This window comes from Peromyscus leucopus, chromosome 12, assembly GCF_004664715.2.
Source record: "Peromyscus leucopus breed LL Stock chromosome 12, UCI_PerLeu_2.1, whole genome shotgun sequence".
Classification (NCBI taxonomy): Eukaryota; Metazoa; Chordata; class Mammalia; order Rodentia; family Cricetidae; genus Peromyscus; species Peromyscus leucopus.
The window spans coordinates 1,451,039-1,474,391 of record NC_051073.1 but is presented as its reverse complement, the minus strand read 5'-3'; the positions used below and the strand labels follow the sequence as shown (position 1 = coordinate 1,474,391).

At 41.9% G+C, this 23,353-nt stretch overlaps 1 protein-coding gene across 1 annotated transcript in view; it reads right to left on the bottom strand.

Moving 5' to 3' along the window:
• LOC114684187 (Down syndrome cell adhesion molecule homolog) overlaps positions 1 to 23,353 on the bottom strand; it is a 394,930-nt gene that overhangs the window by 29,309 nt on the left and 342,268 nt on the right. Inside the window, exon 9 of the mRNA XM_028858685.2 lies at positions 4,142 to 4,420. Within this exon, the coding sequence (XP_028714518.2) occupies positions 4,142 to 4,420 (279 nt within the window). The remainder of the gene's footprint in view (positions 1 to 4,141; positions 4,421 to 23,353) is intronic.

Sequence of the window (23,353 nt, the reverse complement as noted above, 5' to 3'; positions counted from 1 at the left end):
AGCCTGAGCACACACTGTCATATGCCTCTAGATTCTCAAAAATTGGGTTATGGGGTTAATGAGTAAGAATGATAACTCTGTTTATTAATGATGTCAAAACTTGAGGGAAAATGATTGGAAATGATAACTCTGTTCTTCCATAGTTTATTAATAATGACTAAAAGATGAACAAAAGCAAGCGAAATACATGTCCAAAACCAAAAAAATGATATGATCTATGTTTTAGAACATCATGAATGTATCCCTGTTAACTAAATTCTGTATAAATAAACACTCTGGCTGCTAGTCAGTCAGGCTGCAAGATTCTCCCGCTCACCATGGCCTGGTTTACTTCCTTCTCCCACAGACTCCTTACACCCTATGCAGGACCCATCCACTACCATGGATGGCTCCTAGCACTTGGACACTGGAATCTTAGCTGGAGGTACTGTTTTAGGAGGTCATGGGGACTTTGGGGTAGGGGACAAAGCTGGTGGAGGGCTGTCACTAGGAATGACTCTCCATGCCTTTTAGCTCAGCCCATCTCTCACACAGCAGCAGTGTGATAATTAAAACCTACTACTGTAGACACTTCCTATTATATATACACATATATAAAAAAGAATTAAAAACAGAGTTACTATATAACATGGCAACAGTGCTTCTACTATCCCATCTCTGTGGGAAATTATTAACTTTTTCCCCAAAATCACTGATAAATGTCACAGTACCAGGAACAGTCTTTTGGAGTTGTTGGCCAGTGAGGCTATATAGATCCACAAATATTATAGGTTATTGCCAATGCTATTGGTTGCCCTCCAGAATGTGACAGTAAGACCCCATTACTGAAGACACCCCATGTTTGAATCATAGAACATGGAGATGTCAATCTGGGGCACACCTGGAAGCATCATCCCTACTGGCTAGCTTACATAGTGCCAAAAGTTCTATGAAGGCCAACAGAGGAGAGCAGTAATCATCAGTCTTACCAAGCTATGGATCTTGGGAGCTACAAATCAATGACTGGCCTGGCAAGACATACTGACTGGTAAAATTGTGGTTCAAACATTGTGAGAGTAACCAACTGTTTTATGATGGGATTTAAGGCTCACCCCACAAGATGAAACCTATACCTGCATCATTATTGGGCCAGAAATGGACATACTATTAAACCAGTTCCTAATGACTTATCATTATATCCATAGATATGTGTATCTCTCAACTCTTACCAGAGAAGCTTGAGCAGCTGTGGGTCTCTGTGTTAGCCTATTTATAGCAGATGGTGATTAACATAGAGATCCACAACTGATCAAGGTTCAGAGAACAAGAAAACGAAGACTTCTTAGTCCTGTTGGGATATCTATGTAATATACCTCCTCCCAAGGCTGAGGGCAATTATGGAAGAGGGGACAGAAAGACAGTAAGAGCCAGAGGAAGCAGATGAATATAAGGAAACAATGTCCCCAGGATACTACAGGCCAACTGCACTTATTAACTCACAGTGATCATGACCGTATGAACGGTATGCTTAAACCAGAACCAAAAGGAAGAAAAAAAAAAACAGTATGGAGAGGGAATGTGGACATCAAGTTCTACTCCTGGCTGAGAAGTTACTGGCAATTGATAGCTACTAGGAGAGGAACAGTTTTCTGTAAGGGTGCAGCTCCTTGTAAGTGGACCACACTCTATAGGAAAGCCACACATCCAAGAGTACATGGGCAGCACAAATTGAAATTGATGAGTGTTAAAGAAAAAAAAAAGACACAAAAGAAAAAAAAGAGTCACAAAATTTGGGGAGGGGGGAGGTAAGGAATAGGGGTGGGTAGATCTGGGATGAGTTGGGGAGAGGTGGATAAGGACAAAACATATTGTTCAAAGTTTTCAAAGAACTATTAGGAAAAATAAATAAACCAGTCTATGTCAACACCCTGGTTAGAGTCTCTGGGCATGAAGAGTAGACTTGTGAAGTAACCACATGGTGAAAACCCAGAGCACCAACAAAGGACACGTCAGAGTCAACCTATAAGCTTCATGAGTAGTGATGAGTGGTAGAGACCTGGTCCTCCTCTAAGACGACTGATTCCTTAGCAGCCTTTCCAGCTCCCTGTAACATTGTAAACTTTGGCAAAATATGAGAATCATTTATCAGTGATTTTGGGGGAAAAGTTAATAATTTCCCACAGAGATGGGAGACAGATCTATTTTCAAAGATCATCATTTACTGGATCTGGCTTAGGATCAGAAATCACACACATGTGGCCTTTAATGACATGGGAGTTGCATGTTGCAGTTCATATGAGATTCTGTCCCCCACAGCACCTTGTTGTCTTTGACTTTTCAAGTCACAGTGGCCAGTATGTGACACACATTCCATCCTCATAGCTCTGTTACCCACCTGCCGACACACTGCACACTTAACAGAAGCTAATTTTTGAAGAACAAGTCTATGACTAATGAGATTTAAATCAATCTGTAACTTGAAGAGTGAGGTCAACTCTATTTAAGTTGATGTTGATCTTGGCCAAAATAGTGCTGGTTGCTGTTTCTACTATTGCAAGTAATAATAATAAAAATAATGATAAAAACCCAGCATTCTCTTTTTTTTTAAATCTACTGTTTTTATTTCCTGACCTCGATCCTTCAGAGTAGATTATATTGAAGACAGTCAAGGCACTGTTATATCCTTCACAAACAATGGTAATTCTGCTTGGAGGAAGAAATGGGAAGCAGAGACAAAATGAGGTTCCTATTTTCATTTATCTTTTTAAAAGTAGGGGGAAGGGAAGAAGTTTCCTGATTCCCATAGTCAATGTGTATCTGTTGTTTATTTCTAAATGAAGATCTGGTTTTCTGCTTATTAATTATAAGAGTGGTTTTGTTTGGTTTTGTTTTATTTATTTTCCAAATGTGTGAAGTTGGCTTCTTCCCATGACTTCCAGGTGCACAGTGTTCTCTGTGCTTTGTTGGTGAGCATTAAGAAATGCATTCATTTCTGTCAGAAAAGGAGAGGTGTCAGAAGACACAGCTCCAGACTAAGGAAGGACAGGGGACCCTCTGCTCAAGGAAGACTGTTATTGATGGTCCTGAAGATAATAACCGCACAGAGACCCCAGTGTTTTGGGATTTAAAGGAGCAGATGATCAGTATTCATGTAAACCCTTCCTTCATAGTTACCTTCTCAATGTGCACAACTATTGCACCCTGAGAGAACCATGAAATCGTTTCAAATCTGTGCTTGACAGGGCGATGGGTAACGACTACTGTGTCACACTTACAGCCTGAACCATCACAAGACTCTGGTGTCTGCAGCAAAGATGTGAAGCGAAACAAGCACATCTGAGGAGAGCTGAGATCATGGCCAGTGTTTTCGATATACTAGGCTATCCTGTTTTAATTGCTGTCCATAGATACGATGACAGTAATCTTAATTTAAACCATCACAAAAAGCTTGACGTATTCAACACTAAATAGAACTAAGGAGCAAAGAGGGTAGTATTTGTAAAATCACTGCCATGCTGTAGCTCTTTAGAAAAGCTGTGATGATATATAGCACTGGTCAATGTTATTTTTAAAGGACTTATTTTACTTTTAATTATGTGCGTGGAGGGTTGGGTTTGGGGAAATCTGTGAGCGCAGGTGCCATGAGAGGCCAGAGGCTTCAAGATCCTGGAGCTGGAGTTACAGTTGTGGCTGAGAGCTACTGGACCAGTGCTGGTTACAAAACTTGGTCTTCTGCAAGCACAGTACACACTCTTCACTGTTAAGTTATCTCCCAGCCCCGTAAGTGTTCATTTCAACAGCTATGAATCCAAATGATAAGATATATGATTAAAGAGCCTTATACAAAACTAACATAAGAAAGTCAGGGCTAACAAAATTTTCCCTTTAAAAACACGTGTTGAGTGGAAACCCTGCTTCACCAGACTCCACAGCCTTCCCTTGCATATGTTACCCAGCTGTATTATTGGACATTAGAGCTTAGACAAACGTAACTTTGTTTCAGAATTTAGAGGAACTCCTTCTTGATTTGTATAACTGTGCTTCTTCTCCTCCTTTTTCTTTCAGTGTGGGAATGGAGAATTTCCGTTCCTGATTCTTTTCAGAGTATTTAGAGCCCTGTCGCTGTGGGATACTGACATGTGGGCGTCACCTCTCCACTCACCTCTTACAATCAGCTGACTCTGGTGTTCTACTGCTGCGGCCTCATTCCGGGCGATGCAGGTGTAATTCCCATTGTGCATCAGGGAGAGGTTGGAGATCCTCAGGGAGCTGGTGAAGTCAATGTTGTCAATGGTCACCCCGAGGCTTGCCGGGATCGGCCGGCCATCCTTCTGCCAGGTGATGGTGATGGGTAAGTCCCCTGAGACCACCACACATGGGATGAAGACCCTCTGCCCAATGGAGAATCTTGGGAACTCAAAAGGTTGAATGAAAGGTGGAACTAGGAAGACAAAAGTAACAGAGGGAAGACAATAATAAGTGGCTGGTACTTCACTCTATCTTAAGCCATTTCCCAAAGAGTGTGCAGTGACCCATGGGTACAGCCCAGGAGTCTATGAGCTACAGAACGCTGGCAAGAGGACCTTTGTCACTCAGATTTCCTCAGCATGCTGAATGCACAGCAGAGCTCATTCATCATTCAACAAATATGATTCATCTAATTTCACTCAATACAGCTTTAAACAGAGAATTTATTTTTGGCTGGCAACGTTTGAACTGTTCTGCCGTGTGAAGACCTTAAGAGTGCTCTGGGCCTGGTGTGTCTGTTTTTACACATGGTGTGTGACAGAGGCTCTTGCTCTCCTGCTTTGCTACACTGGCACTGCAGGGCAAGCAGGATCGTGGGGTCCAGTGTCAGCACTCAAGCTCATTTCCATGTCTAACTAATAACAACCACACGTTGCAGCTACTTATCTTAGGTAGTTTGGGTGTTCCTCACCCCTTAATCTCACATGTTCCGTATATAGCATTTTAATTTATGAACGGACCCATGGCAAGGTGCTTGTGTTGTTGGAATGTGTTGTGCTGTCAGTCTGTCCACTCAGGGACCCAGCGAAACCATCCAGACGGTTCTTTCTTATTTTAATTCCTCCATAAACTGTTTGTCTTCTTGCCTCAAGACCATGCTTCCTTATCACCTTCTTTGATGACCTAAGAGACTCTTAGTCAAAGTAGAGCCAAAGGAACCAGGTTTGAACCCTAGGAATGGGCAGTTTATTAATATACTGTCCATAACCTCCCTGCAGGTGAGGAAATGGAGCCTCCAGCAAGGTGCTTTGCACTTCAATTTGGAATCAGTTGGTCTTTTCAGGAGGGCTCAAGCCATCTCCATCTGGCTGAGATTGGAGCCTGTATCACTAGCCATTATTGTATTTTTTGTATGCACTTTTTTTAAGTAAAAAGAAACTTTTTTTTTTTTAAATATGAAGGCTTGGAAATAACATATGATACAAACTAAGCTTCTAAAGCTCAAAATGACTTGTGGTAAAAAGACACTATGCCAGATGAATTGACAGAAGGGGAATCAAACAGCAATCTGGTATCCATAGGGTCTGTTTATTAACCCACTATAGATTTAGTTCTATCATCAACTCAAGGGAGATGTAAGGGACACAGCTGAGAAGTCTAAGCAGAGAACCAGGTATTCAATCATTCATTCATTTAAAGAAATGTTCAGTAGGCACCTGGCACGTGCTTGGCCCCCACTGTATGCGATAAGCCTAGGAATAAACATAGTGTGTGCAGTATTCAGGAAGACATAGGCAGCAGATAGCAACACAGCGGGGTCATGGCTACTTGGGGACTTGACATTATTACTGATGCTGCTACATTCTCTCAGAAGCAGCTGCCAGAACTGCACACACGGCCCAGAGCTAGAGGGTCTACTCTTTAGGAGGCTTGAGTTTCATCTTAACTAGCTTGAGTTTCATCTTAACTAGAGAAATGTAGAAACAAAAACAGTTGAAGGTACCAGTAAGCACAGCCAATGTCCAAAGCATTGGTTTCTCAATGTCGGTTCACAGCTTTGGGGCTACAAAGAGCTGACCTGATGCTAACAGGCAGGGCCTCAGGAGGATGTGCTCTGGGGTGCTATAGACAGGAATGGGCAGGTGAGAGGTGATGATTCACAGCCTCTGCAGGCTGGGAAAAATATCAACAGGCAAGGACATTTGTATTTCTTTACATCTTTACATCTTCTTTACTATGTGTTCAGACAGTATTGACAGTGAGTGGATTTTAATGCTTTGTATTATAGAGGATTGCACTGTTTATGCTTGGTTTCTTACACACAGAACCCCTGTGGTGGTCATACTTAGACAAACACTGGCCCTTACTGCTGGCTTGGCACATGCCCTCAGAATAGCAGATCAGTTCTCTAAGACAAGAGCTTTGGAACTGGCCTGAATAGTTGCCCATCTAGCTGTGCTATTTAAGATCTCCATTTAACCAATCTCTGGGCCTTGGTTTTCCTATCTATGAAATGGCAACCAAAGCCTCAAGTCCTTAATCAGTCATCATAGCGATTCAATAGCCTGAGGCAGCATCTAAGTGAAGTTTTAAGTGTTTGATTCAGTTCATGTGCCCTTAGGAGGAGAACAACAAAAACACATTTAAAGAATTAAATTTCCCTAGGAGTGTTAATAGAAAGGAAAAGCATATATGTGTTTATTTTCTATCTACCATGACAAACATGGACAGTAAGGCGTGTGTGTGTGTGTGTGTGTGTGTGTGTGTGTGTGTGTGTGTGTGTTCTTATGAGAGCATGTATGCACATAGACAGGAGAGCAACCTATGCTATTGTTCCTCAGAAGCAGCTTTTCTGTTTTGCAACAGGGTCCCCCTTTGGTCTGGAGCGCATCAAATATGTCAGGCTGGTTGGCTAGAGAGTCCCATGGACCCTCCTGTCTCTACCTCCCTAGTGCTGGGATTAGAAGTGTGCATCACCATACTGGTCTGTTTCGTGTAGGTATCAGGGATTCAACTCATGCTCTTATGCTTATAAGATACGCACTTTCCTGAGACATCTTCACAGCCTAATGAAGGCCTTTTTATATAGCCATTTAATGACAAAACAAGTTTAGGGGGTAGAGTGCCAATAACTGTGAACTATAGCAATGATCCCTTACACAGGGAGAGTTTTAAGACAGAAGAAAGATACGTGCATTTTCCAACAGTAGAGAGAAAAAATTAGGTACAAAGGAAGCAGCATTTAAATCCACATAAAAACCAAGACAGGGACTAGGGAGATTACTCAGGGGGTAAGAGTACTTTCTGCACAAACGTGAAGATTCAAGTTCTAATCCCCGTTATCCTCGTAAACAGTCAGGCATGGCCTTGTACGCACTTGTAACCTCAGCGTTTTGTGTGTGTGTGTGTGTACGTGCATGTGCGTGTGCGTGTGCGTGTGTGTGTGTGTGTGTGTGATCACTAAGGCTCCCTGGCTGCCCATCTAGCTCCAGGTTCAGTGATGGAGACTCTATCTCAAGGGAATAAGATGGAAGATGGTGGTGTAAGATATCCAATGTCCTCCTCTGCCCTCCACATAGGTTTGTGTACCTACACATAGATGAACATATGCTACCTGCACACACACACATATACAAACACACACCCCAAAACTGAATGCTTTTCAAAAATCTGAAATACTTTATCTCATCAACACATGAAATTATAAGGGACACCATTACAGTTTCATAAGTAATTTCAGACATGGCTTGAAGCCACACTTCTAAAATGTAAGTCAAGGGGCATGCATTCAGCATACCAAGAAGCAAGACCACAGCTGGAGAGATGGCTCAGTGGTTAAGAGTAGTGGCTATTCTTGCTAGAGGTTCAGTTCCCAGCACCCACATGGTGGCTCAAAACCATCAGTAACTCCAGGTCCAGGGTTCTGATGCTTTTCTCTGACCTCCATGATTACCAAGCACAGATTGGAACATATACATACAAGGAAAAAAAACTCATACACAAAAAATAAATAATTATGTATCCCAGAAAACCAGTGCCAACAATCTCATTCATGCATGCCACTCAGACGACAATCCTCTGCTCTGAACACCTTATTTTAAACTACCATGACACCCGGTTACCCATCAATCACAACTTGATCTAACTAGATGCTGAGATACGAGGGGTCCTGACAAGGGCTCAGAGAAGAGCCACAGTGGGAGCTAAGGGGAGGTGAGAAGTCAGGCATGGGTCGGAGCACATGAGATGTCTGGAGTTGGGAGTGCTGTATTGGAACACACTGTCCCTGATTGTCGGTTTTTCTGTAAAAATCATAGACTACAATTGAGACTGAATTGGAAATCATGGCTAGTATATTTAAGAAGATAAGAAGTGATATTCAAAACATAGTGTCTTTATAGGAAAGTCCAAAATTGCTAACATGCACATTTGATTAAAGAAGCAGTGAGTCAGGGGAAAGTCCTTCCCCAGATGGCCTCAGTCAGGTTTGTTATCTGATACTGTGCTGATCACCTGCTTTATTAGAACAGACCACATCTTTAAAGCAGATTCAATGTCTGAGCCGATTAACTACCCACCTCACTTCACTGCCGCTACCCCTTGCTTCAGCTAGAGTTACATGTTCAATGACAAAATGGTTAACATTCTGTCAAGGGTCCAACATGCAGGTCTTGCATTGGTGAGGTATTAAAACTTAATTCCCAAATTGAACCAAGTAATAACAATATTGATAAAATAATCATTAATAATAATAATCATCATCATCACCATCATCATCCCACATCTCTTTTCATAACTTTTTGAAGATGCTGAACCGCATGATCAGCATACCCTGACTGTTCACCTAGTTCAGAACATCCTCTTAAATGAGGCAAAGCTCCCACATCCTGTTGACAGCAAAAGCTGGCAATATTACAGGAGTGGAGATTCTGAGTGTGATATGCACTGGGTTTTGACATAACCTTTCTGCAAGAAGTATGTAAATAACGGTTAAATGTCACCCATTACCAGGTTTGTGTATTTGGGAAGGTGGGGGCTGAGAGCCTTTCGTGACTGCAAATGCCAGCTTCCACTCTTATTCCTTCCAAACTCATATGAGGGGTGTTAAATCAAGTTGATCCATTTCTGTTTTCACCTCCAACAATAAAAACTGTATTCTGTTTAAAAAAAAAAAGAGTCTGGCACATTAATAAAAAATCATGGGTTGAGTGCAGGTCAGTCTTTGATAATTAGAAATGAATGCTATCTCAAATCAGAGTTTGGGGAGTGGGGTGGAAGGTGGGCATGCTCACGCTTGTGAACATGTGTGAGGCCAAATATTGATATTGGGATGACTTTGTTTGGTGGCTTCTCTACATTAATTTTTGAGACAGGGTCTCTCAGTAAACCAAAGACTTAGCATTTTGGCACCAAGTCCTGACATCCCCCTGTCTCTCTTACCCCAGACACAAGGGTTACAGGTGCTGGCCCTAACACCCATCATTCTATGGTGCTGAGATCTGAACTAAGTGCACAAAGACCTTTGCCTTTTAAATCTTCTAGGACACAGAACACCTCTTTTCTCAGTCCTTTTCTTCCTACTTTCTTTGCCTGTTTTATACACTGTTGTTTCTTCTTTTTCTTCAGGACATTTTCTATTTTATTTGTGGGGGGGCATATGTACACATATGTTTGTGTATGTGTACACATATGTGGTAACCAAAGTACATGTATGTGTGAAGAAGTATCTTCTTCAATCATTCTCCATTTTAATTCTTTTGAGACAGCATCATTAAACCTGGAGCTATCTAGACAGGCTAGTTGGCAAGCCCCAGGGTTTTTTCCATCTCTGCCTCCTCAGTTCTGAGATTACAGGTGTGTGCTTCTATGCCAAGTTTCGAAGGTCTGATCTCAGGTCCTTATTCTTGTGTGGCAGTCACTTTGTCAAATGTATCATTTCTTTAGCACACTACCCTGCCCTTTAACAAACCATCTCCTTTTGGGAGAACTGCATCTTCCAAAATCACCCCTCTCTTCAATGTCTATACATTGTAGGAAGGCAATTCCTGTGAACGCTTTATCAGAGTTCAGTCCCAATGACACACCACTTGATTGGTCAGATCCTCATGAGACCTGCTCAGGACTTGCCCAGACACCTCACTGGCCACTGGCCATGCGTGTGCAACTACATCTCCAACACAGCAAATATCATGAAGCTGCTGACCTGCTGGGCTTGAGGCCAAGCGCACTAGCCCCAGGCTGCTCACACAGAGACTTGGCAGGCTTTAAATCTCCCTGCCTGTAGAATATGGACTCAGCAGACCATAGTACATAGGATACAGCTAAGCCCTCCACTCACACTTCAGGAACCTGTGGTTTAAAGACTACTGTGAAATGCATGGTGTTTATGGCTCATGTGACTACTGATTTATATAGAAGCACCCAGAACAGCAGGAGGTAGACCAGTGTTCTTTTTATTTCCCACATCTTCTGGAATAAAAACCTTACACATTTTAATTGCATAATGATTTTTTTTGAAGAAAGCCCTTAATGATGATGGCAGACAAGATTTTATACTCCAAGTAGTAGATCATGTTGAAGTCCTTAAGAATGACTTAAAATAGAGAATGAGACTCATATGTTTGAGACGTCACAGTCAAGACATAAATAGGAACAGGCATGTAGGGCATCTAATTCCTGGTTCTTCCCATCCATGGGGGAAATGGTGGCAACAGATGGCCTCACTCACATGGAATTCACTCCCCTGACCTCTGACCAGCCACCAGCGTGGGCTCGCAGTGAATGAGGCTGTGGGTGGGGTCTGCACCTGCTCCAGGAGAAGGGTATCAGTCCTAGATTTAGGATATGACATGAAAACAGAAGAATGTTGCCCCTAAAAGAACTTAGAGGTCAGACTGAAGCACATTCACAAAAGCTTGGCTCTGTGTTTGGCCTCTCACTCTGAGCTGCCCCTGGGCTTCAGGATGAACTGATATTAAATGACACTCTGATGTTGACCTAGAAAAATAAACAAGGACAGTGAGAGCCAGCAGGGCATCCTGAAGTTCTGCCTGCTGTGGGAAAGGCTGGGGAAGGACGAAGCATCCTGAAGCATGGTAGTGAAGGCCCCTCGGGATTGAGCTGCAGGATTTCCTCAACATTGAATCTTGGCACACTTTCAACAGTCCAAATCATGTAAAGCATAAGATGTTAAAAATGCCTGCTTTCCTTAGAGGTATTTGTGATGTAATTAAGTAGGATTTGGGGGTATATTTGAAGAAATTTTGGGGTATATTTAAATTCTTTGAGGCTTGCTCAAATGAGAAACACACCACTCTAAAAGCTGTTTTCCTGGAGAATCTGCCTACGAGAGGATGCTATATACAAAAGAGAACATATATACTTCGTTAGTAACTACCAGGCACGTCTGCAGTGCTGTGGAGGCTGCAGCCTTCCACCTTGGCTGTTTTACCTACCTCGTACTATGACTGGGAAACAATTACCATACGAGCAATCTCTCCTTCAGCCTGACCCTTCTACACCTGAGCAAACAATGTCTTGCTACCCTTCTTAGGAACGGAAAAGGAGGAAAAGATGCTGGGAGGCAGACACAACTTTGAACTGCTGGAGACTGTTTCTCATTACCTTAGAAGAAAAAAAATGACCTGTGTTACTGTGCTTCTTTGGCTACTTTTACTTAGCTTCTCTGAGTTCAGTAGGAACTGAACTACAACCTTTCTCTGTAATGTTTGTAATAAATCAGTGTTTAAATGGCTAACCCTGTTACGAAGACTGATGTCAGTTAGCGCTCAAGCTGGAGCCTGTTTTGAGCTACTAGACAGGGGAAGAACTAGAAAGCCTTCAGCAGGATGTGTGCAGCAGAAGGTCTGGAAAGTAGCATTTCTCCCCCACTTCCCTTAAAAGGCTCCAAGAATTAATGGGAGAAAAATATTTAAAATGTTTTAGAAATTTTTATAAGTCCTTAAGGCACACAGTAGGACTGTAATAAGGAGAAAGGGAACTGTTCGATTTTTTTTTTTTTTTTTTTAGCATGAAAGATGCAAGTGAGATGTGAAGGCTGACAAAAGTGTGGGCTCTGCAGGTTTAAGACAGATGTGCTCAGAGGACGGGCAGCTCCATCTTTCAAAGCAATCCCAAGATGCACGGCAAGAAAAATGGGATGCCTAGAGTACTGTCACCCAGATGCCCCAGGGGAGCTACAGGGAGCATGAATGACTCCCAAAGCAACCTCTCACTTGTGGAAACTTAGACCATGAGAACAAATCCTCATCCTTGTGTAGTAAAGTCAGCAGAATCACCGTGGGCGGGGAGGAAGCCTTGCTTCCTTCTAACACTGCGTCACTGTTCTGATTCAGCGGTGTTAACCTGCACCGTCGCTGTGGTACGAGACACCACCTGATCCTCATAGTACAGGGGAAAGAAAACTCCATCATAGTTTACTCATTTACACAGGAAAGTCCTGTCTGACGGGCTGGAAAGAGGCTTTCATTTGTTTAGATGTACTTCCTGTGTGTGTTGGTCTGGGTATGTGTTTGTGCATGCAAGTGTGAAGGACAGCCTCGGATGTCATTCCCTGTTTGTTGATCTAGAGTCTCTCATTGGTTAGGCCAGCCTGGGTGGCCACTGAGCCTCAGGAATCTGTAATCCCTAGCTAGGATGACAGCCCATGCCACCATACCCAGCTCTTATTGTTTTATTTTTATTTTTTTGTTTGCTGTTGTTGTTTTCGTGGGGTTGGGGAATGGAGAACAAATCCTCATGCTTGAAAGGTAAGCTATTTCCTAACTGAGCTTTCTCCCAACCCCTAGGGGGACTTCTGATGCACACATACAAAATAAACACCTAGTGAAACTATGAAAATAGAAGATATTCATAGTCAACCTTGGTAATGGAAGAGAAAACCAAATGAAAGCACAGTATTTACACCAGCTCTGTCTCCAGCAACCGAAAAGGCAGCTGAGAGCAGTCCTGGCTGTGATACAGGGAAAGGCTCTCTCTCACATGGTGGGAATCTTGGAGACTGATTAAAACCAGCTAAACTCTGTGACCTATGAATTCTACTTCTGTTCATAATTTCTGTGGACACTGCACAAGACATACAGGATTCCCATGCTAGCATAGACTCCAGAGAGCTGGGACCATGGGGACCTGATTAGTTTCTGCATTTTTAGTGTATGTATTTGCCTGTGAGTGTGAGTAAAGGCACAGAATTTTGTTTAAAATAAACATTTCCTACATTTAAGTGTGTGTGTGTGTGTGTGTGTGTGTGTGTGTATGAAGAGTGATACCAATGTTACTGGAATTTTTAAAGACAAGTTAAAAGAAAACAAGATAGGCTTTGTCTGGACAGATGGCATCAGCGTGGCCCCCACACAAAGTTGACAAAAACCAAACAAAAATCCCAATGGGCAGCACTGTCAGGGACTTTGTTCATGAGTTCCAAACCATGGCTCCACAGCTGGCTATGCCTTCCAACAAAGAGGCCCATCTTTCATGATGGAGGTGTTCCTCTCCTGTTCCTCTGAGACATCAGTAAATGCCCAGAGGGCTGTGTTTCTTTGAGTGTGTTCTCAAAAAGGAAAAGAGATGCTGAGCTCTGAGCACACAACACAGTTGATCAATGTGGTGTTAGAGATGACTTCTCAGGAATGCATAGGCTCCCTGTTTCATATAAGGACTTTGTTGATTTCCATGGACAGAGGGGAGAGCTGCTGAGGACTGCCCTGCATAGGAGAACTGGTCCTGGAAGAAGGGGAGGTTATATCCAGCAGGGGGAAGCATTATTGATATGCATGTCCATGTAGAAAGAGAGAGAGAGGACCTGGGGTGCAGCAGGCTGAGCCTAGAAGTCCCAGGGTGCAACCTGCAGCATGAGAGGCATCATGCGAGGCTGGACTCCATCAATCCCAAGTTCATCAACCCCTCAAAGAGTCTATTATGATATCTTGGTGTATGTATGTAAGCACATACTATATATAGTACTTATGTTTATTGACATATGAATGCAATGTATACATGTATATTGGTATATTTTACCTCATGTGTTTTATTAGCACATTAATATATCTTCCTATTTACAACTAAAAATAATATGAATATTATTGGCCCACATTCATACATAAACTACATATTTTCAATTGAACTTATATACTGGTATAATTTATTTATATTATATTAATTCTCTCTATATATAGACAATCATACTGCATGATTTTGAATAATTGAAAGTTTTTTTTTATTCTGATTTGAAATATCATTATCAGGGACTGGAGAGATGGTTCAGTTGCCAAAAGTACCTATTGTTCATGAGGACCTGAGTTCAGTTCCTACCACCTATGACATGTGGCTCACAGCCACCTGTAACCCTAGCTCCAGGGGATCTGAGGCCTCAGCTTTAGCTGGCACCCATACTCAAATCTGCACATGGACACAAGCACACACATACACAAACACACACACACTCACACAGAGGCATGCACACATACATGTACACAGATAGACATACAGACACAATTAAGAGTAAAATAAATCTTCAAAAACAAGAAAATAATATATCTTTACCAGAACACGATGATCAGTACTACCTGAAGGTTTTTTTAGTGTGTATGCCTACATGAGCATAGGCATTTGCATACATGTGATGTATGCACAGATATATGCATACATGTGCATATTTGCAGAAATTAATTATGACTTTTACAAAGAAAACATATTTTTACTCATTTCATTTCTTCCTGTCTCATCACTAATTGCTTCTACAAATCTCCCATGTTCAGCAAGCATACCAAATATTGGAAAACCCTTCTACATCGAAGAATTTCCACTAAATCAAAGAACTGGATGTTTTGACATGACAGTGAATTGTACATGTGGTCTCCTTTGCTTTTATCCAAGGGAAAGCACTTGGAGCCAATTTTAATGAAACATTCAATCAAGTGTTTCCTTGAAAGACACCTGCTTTCTCTTCTAGAGGGGGAGAGTCCTAAGTAAAGCAGCCTCCGGGAGGAAGGCTTGTGAGCAGAGATGTGTAAGCTGCATTCCAAGCTCAGCTCTGACACCCTACACTGACCAAGACAGGTCAGTGATGGATGCTCTGAGCAGACCTCCACGGGAGCTGAAGAACTAGCCCCATTCGCTCCAACACGTGGGATCCTTCCCCGAGGAGCTGGAGAGAGGGATCTTGACAATCCCATCCTGTCAGCCATCTTAGACCCCACTGCAGTACTGATTTAAAGGCAAATCTAAACCCCAGCTTGTAACACTACGTTACCACAGGTCACACACTTGAATTGTTGTTTCTTCTGTATTCATTACTATGTATTCCCTAAGTATCTGTTGGAAAATCATTGTAAACACTTAACAGATATTATTTTTTGGCCACATACAAATGATCTCTGCCAAGAGGACTGAAAGAGAAAATAACCTGAAAATGCTGTGCTTTCTGTGAAAGATACGAGAGTGTCTCTAGCAACTGGAGAGAAAGCAGACTCTATCTAAAGGGCAGAAGAATGTGACAGCCATTAAGAGAAGAGTTTCAGGCCAACAAAGCCGAGTCTGGACACTTGTAGCAATTGATGATGGTCAGGGTAGGACAGCAATGAGCAACTGTCAGAGACCTTGAGGGCCACCTGCCTAGGGTGTTTCTGTAGGCCTGGGCCGCACGACCACAGTTGTCAGAAGGTCTGGAGAAATGACATCATTAGAAGGTGGCATCCCAGCTGCTCACAGAGGGATGGAACTTGCAGACCCACTCTCAGCAACATCTCATTAGGCAGCCCAGGCTAGCCTTGACCTCTACATCCTGCTGCTCTTGTCTCCTGAGTGTTGTGACTGTCAGAATTTGCTACCATGCCAGGCTCAGCACTGTTGTTGGTGGTGACAATGAGTGTGTGTGTGTGTGTGTGTGTGTGTGTGTCTGTCTGTCTGTCTGTCTGTCTGTCTGTCTATGTGCTCATGTGCATTCATGAGGAGACTGTATCATTCTCTACCTTATCCCCTGGAGGCAACGTCCCTCAGCAAACTGGAGCTATGTGGACACACAGCAAGCCCCAGGGATCCATCCTCCTGTCTCCGTCCTACAACACGAGGGTCATATTACTGGTGTGTGCACGCATGCCCAGATACTGAGGTGGGTGCTGGGGATTCAAACTCAGGTCCTCATGAGTGCACAGCAAATACTTTTACACGCTGATCTAGCTATCCACTACTTACATCTCCACTTTAATTTTCTCCCTGTTGTCATCTTAGATTTGGTCCTCACACTGTTTTCACCCTAGTTTCTGTCGTGATTGATTTGAAATGGTCTCATTCTATAAACCAGGCTGGCCTTTGACTCCCATCCTGATCCTGCCTCAGCCAGGCTCTACGTTCTGAGAAAATATCATTCTCAGCTTTTATGGCAGCTTCTTCACAGGCTTTGTAGCCCTTTGCTCCAACCTTGACTCCTCGGGTGGCATGAGCAACTACTGAAAGTCCCAACAAGGGTGTGCTGGAGTTGACAGCCTTCACCACACTACCAGACACCTCCTCTCCTTTCTCCCGACTCTCTGATCATGCTTCAACTCCGTGACAGAGGCACTGTGAGCATTAATTAAGATGACACATAGGGAAGTGTTTTGTAAACTATGAAGTTTTATATCAATATAAATAGAAGGTGACACTTATTTTTTTTTTTATCTAGCAGCCAATTAACTTTCTTGGCACTGTTGGTCTACAGCAATTAGAACACTCAGTTAGGCAGCGTTTGAGTTCAGGGAGGCACTGACTGGGGAGAGAAAATGCTTTGAGATATGTTACATGAAACACTGCATGAGATGAAATGAAGGGAGGGTCCTGACTTTCCCTTCTGCCTGTGCATTGGGAGTCAGCACAGCCATACCGCCAAGTGTGTTGAACATATTTCAGAACTGCTTAGCCTCAGCCACGATCAATAATTAACAGATTGAATCATCAGTTGTTGAAGGATTTTCCTCCCAAATGTCCAGACATATGCAACAAAATAAACTGAAGGGCCATGACTATTATTTTTAAAAAGATATGCTGAAAAATATTATTTTCTCCTAATATCATCTAAATACACATGCACTGACACATTCCCCAAGGAAATCGACAGAGGTGTGTGTGTGTGTGTGTGTGTGTGTGTGTGTGTGTGTGTGTAAGAGAGTGTGTTTGTGTATATGAGTGAATCTGTGTGTGTATGTCTCAATGTCTTTGTGCATATGTTTATGTGTCTGTCTCTGTGTCTTCGTGTGTATGTATTTCTGTCTGTATGTCTGTGTGTCTTTGTATATCTGTCTGTGTGTTTATCTGTGTGTATGTCTGTATGTGTGTCTGCATGTGTTTGTATGTATGACTATATGTATGTTTGTGTTTCTGTGTGCTTGTGTGCATGTGTCTGTGTGTATGCTTGTATGTATATATGTTTGTATGTTCATGTGTGTGCACAGGTACATGTGTGCATGTATGTAAAAGACAGAGGATAACCTTGGTTATTTTCCCTCAGGTAATATCCACATTGTTTTCTTTTGAGACAGGGTCTCTCAGCACCCTGGATCTAGATGAGCAGACTAGAATGAATGGCCAGTGAACACCAGGTATCTCCTTATCTCTACCTTCTGTTTGAGGATAACAAGTATGTGTCACCACACCTGATTGTTTCTTATTAATTCTCTGAGATTTGTACCATGTGTTTTGATTATATTTGCCCTTCCCCAACTCCTGCTGATTTTCCACTAGTCTCTAAACACCCAACTCTGTGCTCTGCTTTCTAAAAATATCCATCAGCTCCAATTTGTGCTGCCCATATATTCTTGGATGTATGGTCTTCCATTGGGCCACCGTAAACTTGCCAGAGGTTGCAATCTTAAAACTCTCTCAGTAGCTATCAATAGGCAATAGCTCTTCAGCCAATGGTGGGATTGTTGTGCCCCTCATGCTGGTGTTGGGTCGGGCTTGAGCTTGCTCAGGTCAACAGTGATAAACAGCTGGCGGAAGTCTACTGGTGCAAGAGTGGCGCAACATCGCAGGAGCACCCAGCACCTTATCTTTGAGTTCTGAGGTTCCAAACTCAGGTCCTTGTGCCTGCCAGGGAAGCACCACACTGACAGTTGTCTCCCCTGTCCGGGCAGCAGCTTGTGAAGCTTCATACTTACTCTTCTGGAATAATTCAATAAAGCACTAGCCATGCACTCAAGGGGAGGGTAACAGGGCCGATTTATACAAATAAGATAGCAAGAGTGTCTTCAGGCAAAGAGAACATTCATCTTTTTCACCAACCGAGCAGACTCTTCAGCTTCCTTACCCTTAAATCTCATAGCTGAAGGTAGGAAGAGCTGTTTGTTTTAAAAATGTCTTCATGGACAACAATCTCACTTAATATGTATGTTGCATTTCAAAAATGCTTTAAATGCAAATTTAGATGCACAGAAGTCAATTTGGTTGGGCCTTCCCAGACCCAGAGTAAAAGCTAAAATTGTTAACTGTTCATAACTGTTACCTGTATGAGCAATTAGAAGTCACTTCCAACAAGAAATGCCACAGGTACCTTCCTTCAACCAATAACAACTACAGACATCTTGCTAGAGTATATACATGTGAATACAGCCCAAACCATAGAAAGCCCTTAGCTATCATATCAGCATCCAGAAGATTCTCCTTTATGTCAAGTCCTACACAGGCTTACAGAAGGTTGCCCCATCCACTCAGCCTTCCATTTCCTATTTCAGTGTCTAAAATTTTATTTGTCTATCAGGTGTGACCAAACCTTTGAATATTGCAACATGACATTGTCATCTTGACATTTTACACTTGAAGACCACATAATCAAGCACCAAATATATCTTTAAAAAAACTTATAACATTTTAAGTATGATTTTTTTGCATGGGATGCATTCATTCATAGCTCTTCTAGGCTGTGTTAAGTTACATGTGACCTGAATGCTGGACACAGAAAAGGTAAAATCAGATAAAAGCCATGTGAGATACCCTTCTGCATCAGCTGATAGCCAGAGGTGTCAATGTCTGCGGTGACCTGCACACAAACAATCTGCATGCAGTACCCATCTGCTTCAGCTGCCAACAGGACACAGCCCAGAGTTACCTGGGAGGGAGCCCTCCACTGAGTGCAGAGCCATGCCTTGTTTGTAGTGCTTTGACCACCTGTCCCTCTCTTCTCATCATCCCATAACCAGGATCACATTGGCCTGTGGGGATGTCTGTAGGGGATTACTTTGATTAATTGATGTAGGAGGGCTCAGCCACTGTGGGTGGCCCCAGGCTGCATAAGAAAGATAGCTAAGCAGGAGCCTTTGCACAGTGTTCTTCCATGATCTGCTTCAAGTTCATGCCTGAGTATCTGCCCTGACTTCTCTCAGTGCTGGACTGTGACCTGAAAGTGTAAGTCAAATGAACCCTTTCCTCCCCTGAGTTGCTTTTGGTCAGAGCATGTCACCATAGCAACAGAAAGGAAACTAGAGCACCATCAACAGAATCCATAAGTTTCCAGCATGTTTTTACAATACCAGCCTCCTGATAAACTCACTGTTCAAACTCAGTTGTTGGTGGAACATGCTATTCTCATGCTGTGGGGTCTGTGGGGTGACTTAATCTACCTTCTAGAAGGCATTCATTCATCAGAGACAGGTCAGGGATGGCTCTTATGTACATGTGGCTATCATGGGTCAAATACACACTGTTTGGTTTGGACACAACACACATCAGAGGGGTTTCTGACTGTCTGCATAACTGTTATGGGATGTCTTTCTGTATGCTGTGAATATGTGTTGCTCTGATTAGTTGATGAATAAAGCTGCTATGGCAGGGCAGGATGAGATTAGACATTACGTTCAAACTGAAGACAGAGATGAAGAAGGGTGGAGTCAGGAGAGATGTTCTGCTCAAGAAGCAACAAGATGCCAACAGACCGGTAATGCCACTGCTGCGTGGCAACATATAGATGAATAGAAATGGGTTGAGTTAAGTTATAAGAGGATATCTAGCAAGAAGCCTGACCCATAGGCCATACAGTTTGTAAGTAATATAAGCCTCTGTGTGTTTACTTGGGACCAAGTGGTTGTGGGACCAGGCAGGACACAGGAAAACTTCTGACTACAAATGGCACCCAGATGTGGTAGCAAGAGTTTCCACCTAAAACCCGAGAGAGCTTAAGAAGTAGTTATAAATGCAGCTGAGAGCACCTTCCTAGTTCATGTCACTCATGGCAGGCTGCTGTACAGAGATGTGTCCCCTGGCCAAGGCAGGCTTCAGCAGCAATGTGGTGGATTCTTGAGAGGTCTCTGATGAGCCTGGGCCACAATACAAAGAAGCTTCTCCCAGGTGCTGCCTGCAGGCTTGGGAGGACAGCCACTGGCTTAAAAACACAGGCACACTATTTAATACTGCTTTCCAGAACTGGGGAGGTAAGCATCACTCATGGTGCCGTGACCATGTTGAAAAGCCAAATGGGGTGGAGTCAACAGCTAAAATTGCTGCACAGCTTAGCAGTTTAAGATCTCTCCTGGCCAGAAAAGGAGTATAGATACACAATAAGACAGATTCAGATGGAATAAAACTACAAATGGTTTACAGGGTGTGTATAAGGTACATAGGCTTGAGAGAGAGAAGAGAAAGGATATTGATAGTCATAAAAATAAAATAAAGTCTTAAAAATAAAATAATATATAAAAAATAAGTTACATAAAGATGGAAATCACAGAGAGAGAGAGTCTGGTTGTGTTGTCTTTGGGATTTTTAACTGCAGAAAGACATTTGATTGTAGGGGCTACTAAGTTAAACCAATATGTATCTCTTAAAGTTACCTTCACTTCAAAATTTGTGTCTAAGGACATATTGCTTTGGAAAAGAGGTTCTGCTTTTGTTTCCACAGAAGATGAGAATCTGTGGATTGCTTCCAAGCAAATATGGTCTGATCAACCAAGACCCCCTGAAAGGTCTCCCATGATAGCCATGGCCCAGGTGATCCAACATCCAAAACAGCTTCAAGGCAATTGGTTGAGATGATATAGTCTCACAGAATACTACAGCCAAGATTTATGAATAATTCTTAATTTTCTCAGGATCCTCATAAGATTACCAGCACCTCCAATCAGCAGGAAGTAGTATGAGATGCTATGCCCAAATTTCCAAAATATTGTTTATGAATATTTTTATTTAAAGTAGGTTGATTATAAATGAAATCTCTTTCTAAAGAAGAAAAAGGGATATAGATATGATAAAATAAAAGGGCAGATTATTGAATCTACTTTTAAAGAGCAACAACTTGTTTTAAATGCTTTACATTGCTATGGATTTTATTTATTGATACAAATTTTTTTTCAATAATGATAAGATATATGTTTATTTTATATGGATCAAGGACAAGAAATCATGCAAAATAAACATTACTCCAGGGACATTTTCTTATCTTCCCACTTAATCCTGTATCAGCTGCTTTTTACCTCTGGTTAGTGAAGCAGAGAAATGAGTATTTGAATTCTATTACTGATTCTTGAGCACATGTACAGGTTAATCTGTTAAGTTGGTCTAGCCAATAGTCAGTTTAGTGCTCACATGTGGGTGGCTCAGGATGCAGAGGGTGTGGGATGGCACTCTGCTACTTTTCTTTTTCGTCTTTTAGTCCATATTGATACAAATTTAAAGTTAATTTTGTTATACTATATATTTCTATTTTTGTTTAAGGTATTATGTTTATGAAACTCATTTAAAACTGTAATATATAATTAAATACAGAATAATTAGTCATTTATGATAATCAAACTTATTGTCATGTTAGTTAAGTTTTTAGGCATTCAAAGATATATTTGAATTAGATAGATAATATTCAAACACTTCAAAGACCTACAGAATATGGCATTTAAAATGTTTTAAGAACTTAGACTTTTCTGGACAAAGACACACATCTGTTCCTGACAGCACCAATTACTTCAAAGAAGATGATGGGCATCAAGAAACCCTTTAATGGAGCTTGCTTTCTTTGTAGCAAAATTTAGCCACTGGGCAAAAAAGTGCCCATGCCTTGACTGCTTGACAGGATGTTGTATAAACTGGACATACAGGACCAATAGGAATGATGACTGAATTTTGCCAAAACAAGGTGAGATGGTCCTTCAAGTTCCTGCTTTGCAGAGGAGACTGCCAGACATTCTACAGGACACAGGGAAAAGTGACTGAGAGACTACAGACTGAAGATAGATGCCCTAACACTGCAGAGGAACTTTGGGTGACTGTCCAGGTAGCCAGCTGTCTTTGTCACTTCAAGAATTATGGAAGTTGCTTGCAATGTACCTCCTATTTACTCAAGTAATATTATATCCTCCTGGAGTCTTTGAAGTAGTTGAAGATTAGTTATAATTTTCTGTCTATGATAAAAGATAAATTAGATATGAAACTTTAGACTCACAAATATAGAATTGATAATCGAATATTTTCTTTAAATTTGCCAAATACAAATAGACTAGATATTGTAACTGTAATTCTTGCTTGATAACTGTTCTATTATATGTAATTTTACTATGTTAAAGTTAAAAACCTTCCTTTTTGATTAGACAGAAAAGGGAAAGTACTGTGGGATGTCTTTCTGTATGCTGTGAATATGTGTTCCTCTGATTGGTTGATAAATAAAGCTTCATTGGCCTGTGGCAGGGCAGAATAAGTTTAGGTGGTACATTCAAACTAAAGATGGAGAGGAAGAAGGGTGGAGTCAGGGGGATGCCAGCCTGCCATCTGAAGGTGCAACAAGATGCCAGCAGACCATGTGGCAACATATAGAGTTGAGTTAAGTTATAAGAGCCAGCTAGCAAGAAGCCTGACCCACAGGCCATACAGTTTGTAACTTATATAATATAAGCCTCTGGGTGTTTACTTGGGACCCAGTGGCTGCAGTACTGGACAGGACACAGGAAAACTTCCAACTGCACAGAGCCATGGTTTGATTGTGGTGCTTTGGCCCTCTTATCCCTTCCCTTTCATCATCTTGTAACCATGACTCCCACTTGGCTTCTACTGCCTGGGTGGGTTTTCTGTATACTCAGGGTTGGTTTATTATATGGATGATCCTCAACCACTGAGTACTGTTGTGGGATAATCCTTTTGTACACTGTAAAGATGTGTCTCTGCTGAGGCAGCTTCTTATTAGTTTAATAAAAGGGCTGAATGACCAATAGCTAGGCAGGACTTCTGGAAAGAGATGGGAACTCGGGGAAGAAGAAAGGTGGGATTTGCCAGTGAGGCAGGGAACAAGTTGGACTTACATTATGGAGGAAAGGTAACAAGCCATGTGGCAGAACATAGATTAATATAAATTGGGCTAATTTAAGTTTTGAGAGCTAGTTGGGAATAAACCTAAGCTAAGGCTAAGCTTTCATACTTAATAATAAGTTTCTGTGTTATT